General features: G+C 65.4%; 1 protein-coding gene across 1 annotated transcript; it reads right to left on the reverse strand.

Annotated features, from left to right (window-relative positions):
- Positions 1-2,257: 2,257 nt before the first annotated feature.
- Positions 2,258-5,942, reverse strand: FEM1A (fem-1 homolog A). The gene has a single exon (XM_025916375.2). It carries the CDS (start codon positions 5,804-5,806, stop codon positions 3,839-3,841), a length of 1,968 nt encoding a protein of 655 aa, XP_025772160.2. The 5' UTR covers positions 5,807-5,942; the 3' UTR covers positions 2,258-3,838.
- Between the last annotated feature and the right edge of the window lie 266 nt (positions 5,943-6,208).

Raw genomic sequence — 6,208 nt, forward strand, 5'->3', positions numbered from 1 at the left:
CGTGGAGGAGGGGACATCCATCCGATCAAAATTACTGCTTGAGGAGCTTTTGATCGAGGGCATTAAGGCACAGGGCAGGGGGAGGCTGCACTGGAGCTCAAATGTCCCACCCCACTCAACACCGAGGCTCAGAGTCTCTTCCACAGCCCACGGAGGGCAAAGGTGCCGGGGTCCCTCCCCAGGAGTGCCAGTGTTGCCCACATTTGGGCTGGGTCTTGCCTAACACACGGGGCGACACCAAACCTAACTCGGGACTCCACACCCCCTTCTCCGGGGACATGCAGTTAGCACCCTGCTGTGCCAGCAGTCCCAGGGAGGGTCACCTCCCCTTTCCAGGCTGTGATGTGATTCCGACCCGTGCTATCTTTAACCCGAGGCTGGGACGCTCCGCTCCCCTCCCTGTAAACACTGCTCGGATGACACCCCTGGAATCCTGGGGGGTGGGGGGGCGACGAGTGTGGCCCAAGTGTCTGGGGAGGAGCTGTAGTCCCAGAGGCAAGAGACACCCCTGCGTGAACTCACCTGCTCCCTTGACACGTGGGCGCCGAGGCCACGGCAGTGACCCCACACAGCCACGGGGCTCCGGAAGGTCTGATAGGCGAGTACCGAGCACCCAGTAATGAGCAGAACTGAGGTGCTAAATTCGGCTTCGTGGAGGCAGGCAGTGGCTCCCACTGGTGGGGGCGCCGCACGCTTTCTCGACCTTGGGCTTCAGCCTCAATCCTGAGCTCCCGGACACGGACACGGGGCCTGGATAGCTGCCCCCACCCCCCATCACCTGCCAGTGACTTAACACTTCCCGCCGGCCGAGCGGCTTCAGGCAGCCTGCTCTCTCTCCCACTTTACACAACCCACCTTCACTCGGCCTACTGGGACCCTGGCCTGCACTCCCCCCGCCCGCCACCTGGGGACCCCCTCCCCCCAGCCCCCGGAACCGGAAGCACATCGTCTGCAACCGTTTGGAGCAGGGGGATCACCTCTCACCTGACACCCGAGCGGGCCGTTTTTAAGATGGCCTCCGTGGCCTGGGGGCGAAAGTCGCACTTCTCGGGTCTGAGCTCGGATGGAAAGTGTTTGGCCCAGATCAGCTTTCCTCTGGGGCGAGTCTTCTCACACCCCAGTGGCCGGTTTCCCCCACTTGCAAAACGGCAACAAGAACACCTACTTCGGGAGGCCTGGGTGGCTCAGTCGGTTAAGCTTCCGGCTTCCGCTCAGGTCACGATCTCGCGGTCCATGGGTTCAAGTCCCGTGTCAGGCTCTGTGCTGTCAGCGCAGAGCCTGAAGCTGCTTAGGATTCTGTGTCTCCCTCTCTCTGACCCTCCCCTGCTTCTTCTCTCTCTCTCAAAACTAAATGTAAAAAAGACACACACACAAAAACACACCTACTTTACAGGGCTGCTGTGAGCAGCGATTCAGGTGGCCCATGGAAGCACGTGGAATGGTGCCTGGCATCCAGCAAGGGCCCAATAAATGCCTGGGCCGGTGTTGCGTCCCCTGAGACTACTCTGGAGCACCTGCTGATTCAACACCCACTCCTCCCAGGCCACCATGTGTTCCCATTACAGCGGAGCGGGTGCTGTTAGTGGTCGGACCCCCGTGAAACCAGGAGCCGGAGAAGCAGCCCGGCCTTCCCCACTGTCGTGTGAGGGGGCGACACGGAAAAATCAGCCTCGATCCGGCCGGTGCAATCCTGACCCGAGGGGGCCTGCACCGTGCCTGGCGCACAGGGGGGCAGCGGCGCCTACTCAGCGCGCCAGACCAGGGAGCAGTGCTCTCACTGTGCAACCGTACGGAGAACTGCAACTACACGAGGGAACCAGCAGGAAAAGAAGAGGGACCAGATTCTCCTCCCCGACCGGAACCGCAGAGCTACCGAGTTCGGCCTCTTGGGCGCTCCCCCCGCTGCCCCAGCCCTCCCTCGCCTTCCGGGAGGGCCAAGCCACCTCTTTGGAGCCTTCCCTACCGCCAAGCTGGGGTTTGGGAGAAGTCAGCGGTTTCCCTCCTTTTCCACGGGCAGAAACACGCCACTTCCCAGGGAAACCCCACACAAGGTCCCAGGACACAGACAGAAACTGCCCCAGTGAGATGGTGGCCCGGGGGCTGGGCTCTGCGAGCCCCCACACCACGACCTTTGCGCTGGGCGGCACCCTCTCCCCGCCTTCTTCCTGCCCGCCCCGGGAGGGAGCCGTCCATCCCCCCACCGCCCCCGTCCCCCCACGGCTGCCTTTTAAATGACTCGGGCACCGGCGCGGAGACGCACGATTTAAACTGCCTCATTGCTTTATTCCGTGCTTTGAAGGGACAGGGGCACTTTCCCGCCTCGACGGAAGGTAAAACCCGGCCTTGCCAATAAATAACGTCCTAACTAACACTGCAAATGCAAACGGGGCCCAGGGGCCCGCTGTGGCTTCTCGAGGCCTCCGTGCAGCTGCGAGAGGAGGCTGGGGGGGGGGGGGGGGGGGGGGGCGGAGAGACACCCTCTCCAGGCGGGGTCCCGCCTCCTGAGCCCAGGAGGCCGCTTCGTCCTCTGCCACCTGCCACCTCTGCCACCTGCCACCGCCACCTGCCCGCCGCGGCCGGGGGCGTGGGCGGCACCGCTGCGCTTGGCGCATGCGCGCCCTGAGTGGTGGGAAACCGAGATTTCTTATCACCTCACTGGCAACTTGTGGACATTCGCCGCCTCCTCCAGCTCAGTTAACAGCGAGTGGGGACCTGGCTCAGGAACACCTGCGTTCAGGCTTCCAAGCAGCTAAAAAAAAAAAAAAAAAAGCCTAGAGCCGCGGGGCTGCGCACAGCCACACTGCGCATGCGCGCGGGGCCCGGGAGGCCGAGGCGACTGCCCTTCCTGGGACTCAGACACTGAGACCCTGATCCACTCCGACCGTGCGGGTCCTTGCCGGGTCGGGGAGTGACAGCCCCGCCAGCTCCTTCGGCGCCTGGCCCGATCCTTGCTTGGAAAACGCCCCTCTTTGTGGTTTGAGTGGAAAGTTGGGGGAGGCCCAAGTAGAAGGCAAACAGGGAAGTTCTAGAAAATGGACAGTCGCCTCGCTTTAGGGACCGCCACCAAATCCTCCACACCACCGAGCTCGCCCCTGGTAGACAGCCTCGCCACCTGGGCCACGGCAAAAACCTCCCTGTGTGACATCAGCTCATTCCGTGTGACCAAAAATTCTCAGGAAAAGAAAAAATACGGCAGCCCAACTTCTGGCCTCCTGCGCCACGCCCGTAACCTGCCCGCTAAGAAACGCAACACCACACCAACGAAAGCCATGCGAGGGGCAGGCCGCCCGGGCAGCGAGCCCTGCCCACGGCCCGTGGTGACGGCTGGGGGCTGGGGGCAGGGAGCAGGGCGCAAGCGTGCTGGAGAACTGAGAGTCGGCCCGCTTCTCCGACCTGCCACCTGGGGGCGCCCCCCTCCCCCGTCCTCACACCGCACTGGGCCGCAGGGGGGCGAAAAAGCAGGGACCCGATCCTCAGCTTCTTCCCGGTTCTCGGAAAGGAAGGCAAAAGCTCCGATCCCTCTGCCTCGAGGCAAGAAGGCAAAAGTCCTCCGAGACCCGGGCAGATGGGATGTGTGGACGCGCGTGCAACTTCCCCCGATCAAAGACAGGCTCGCGGGCTCCCGGAGAGGGCCAGTTCCTCGAGCGCCTGATGCGGAAGGCTTCGAGCACCAACGACTTGCTGATTCCTTTCCTCTCTCCGCAGAGCGGAGGGGACAGGGGCTCTGGAGACTGGAGAGCCCTTCTGTTTCCCGCTGCCGAAGGGCTCGGGGGAGGGGGGAGGCGGGGAGACGAGCGTGGGCCCCTCTCTTCCCGGCTTCTCGGCTCTCAGGACCCCGTCAGTGCAGCTCGATGAAAGCCTCCAGCTCCTCGGGGATGAAGCCCTTGTAGGGGATCTTGTTTTTGTCCAGGGCGCGGGCCGCAAGGCACTGCAGGGTCACATAGTTGAAGGGCTGAATGGTGCTCTTGGCCAGCAGCTTTTCATCCAGCAGCTCGTAGGCGGTCTTCTTGAAGGCATTGGTGGCATCCATGTGGGCGCCCGCTTCGATCAGGGCGTTCATGATCCCGGGGCAGTTGTTCTGGGCCGCTATGTGCAGCGGGGTGTTGTTGTCAAAGTCCCGGCTGTCTGGGTCCGCCCCGCAGTCAAGCAGCACCTTGACCACCTGGGGAGAGGGGAACCGGCCCACCGGGTAGCGGCCGACGTTTGTGGTGTCCTTGTCCACGGCCATGTGCAGAGGGGTGAAGCCGTTCTTGCCCCGGGGGGCGCACTTCAGCAGCCGGTACACGGTCTGGTGCTTCAGGTGCTCCTGGTCCGGCGTGCACTCCACCTTCTCCAGCAGATACAGCAGGTGGAGGATGATGGCCAAGGCCTTGGTGAACTGGGCCGAGTCCCCGGGCTCCTTGGGCAGCTGCAGGGCCCGCTCCACCTCCCGCACTCCTTTGCAGAGCACGCCCATGAGGTCCGCAAAGCCGATCTGCGCGCCCGGGCTGCCCTTGGCCGCCCGGTCCTGGAGCACGTACGAGAAGAGTTCGGCGAAGGAGAGGAAGCTGCTGGCGGTCATGGGGCTCAGGGGCTCCAGGTTGTTCTGCTGCATGTCCAGGGCGTACTTCCACAAGCGGATGCAGCGCTCGAAATTGCCCGAGTCGGCGTACACCGCCCCCCGGTAGCGGATGTAGTAGGACGTGTCCGGGTGGGCCGGCCCCAGGATGCGCTCCCGGACCAACAGGGCCTGCGTGCGCATCTCATCCGGGTCGGTTATGAGCGCTTCCAGCTCCTCGGTGGTGGTCACCTCCCTGGAATAGTCATAGGCCAGGACCAGCTGCGGGGGCTCCGGTTTGGGCAGATACGTGCCGCCCTGGTGACGCAGCTCCATGGCCCGTCTCCAGTGTTTCAGGGCCCCGAGCAGGTCCCGCTTCTTATCCACGTAGGTGGCTCCCAGCAACTCGAGGGCTTCCACGGCGGCCTCCCGGCTCGTGGGGCAGCAGCTCTCGTACGCGTCACCGAGCGCGTCCTCCGGGGAGGAGCTGCGGCCGCGGGGCCCCGGGGGCGGCACACATCCCGGGCCGGCGGAGGGGCCCCCCTCCCCCGCAGGCTGCTCCTGGATGAGGTACTCCACGATGTTGGTGTGGCCCGTGACGCTGGCCGCCAGCAGCGGGGTCATGCCGTAGCCGTCGCGCTCCATGCGGGCGTGGCAGCCGAGCAGCAGCTGCAGGATCTCCAGGCTGCCGGACTCGGCGCAGTCGTGCAGGGCCGTGTTGCCCTTGGCGCTGCGCCGGTTCACTTGGGCGCCCTGCTCCAGCAGGTAGCGGGCGATCTCGCGGTGGCCCTTGTAACAGGAGATCATGAGGCACGTGTGGCCGTGCCGGTTGGCCACCTCCAGGTCGGCCTGGTGCTCGCCCACCAGGTAGCGCACCACCTCCAGGTGCCCGTCGAAGCAGGCGGCGCGCAGCGGCGTCGAGTTGGTGCGCGTCGTGCGGTTCACCGACGCCCCGCGGCGCAGCAGGCTGCGCACCACGTCCAGGTGGCCGGCGGCCGAGGCGGCCCACAGCGGCGGCGCGCCCTCGATGGTCTCGCCGTCGAAGTGCACCGAGCCGCCCGCCTCCACGCTCGCGCCGCACCGGTCCACCAGGTACTCGACCACGTCCAGGTGGCCGTAGCGGGCGGCGATGAGCAGCGGCGTCCCCCCGCCGGCCACCTCACCCGTCAGCTCGTCCAGCTCCTCCCGGCTCCGGCCGCTGAGCAGCTTCTGAAGCAGCTGCAGCTTGCCGTCGCGGGCGGCGTTGTACACGGCGGTGCGGAGGTCCATGGCGCGGGCTTCCGCCAGGCCATGGGCCGGCCGCCGGGGGACGCGGAGGGCGCGGGCTAACGCCCGGAGGGGCGGGCGGCAACCTTCACCGTCTCCCCCGCCGCCATCTTAGGGGCTTCGCCGGCGGAACAAAATGGCTGCCGCGTCCTGGCGCACCGCGGGATCAGGGGGGCGCGCAGGGAAATGTAGTCCTGGGAGCCGGCCTCCCCCTCAAGACAGACGAGGGACGTAGAGGGTCAAGACTACCGCTCCTAGAAGGACGCGGGCCAGCAGAGGGGACCTGGGAGCACGGTGCATGGTGGGGATTGTGGTTCCGAGCGCAGAGGGTGGGGGCGGAACCTGGCCGGGCGTGGACTACAATTCCCGTCGCGCAACGCTATCACCATGACTTCTGGGAACCCG

Source organism: Puma concolor, chromosome A2, assembly GCF_028749965.1.
Source record: "Puma concolor isolate L17-30 chromosome A2, mPumCon1.1.hap2, whole genome shotgun sequence".
In the NCBI taxonomy this organism is placed as follows: Eukaryota; Metazoa; Chordata; class Mammalia; order Carnivora; family Felidae; genus Puma; species Puma concolor.

Excerpts from the sequence above, each read along its gene's own strand:
- FEM1A (XM_025916375.2), bottom strand. The coding sequence starts at position 5,806 with ATGGACCTCCGCACCGCCGTGTACAACGCCGCCCGCGACGGCAAGCTG.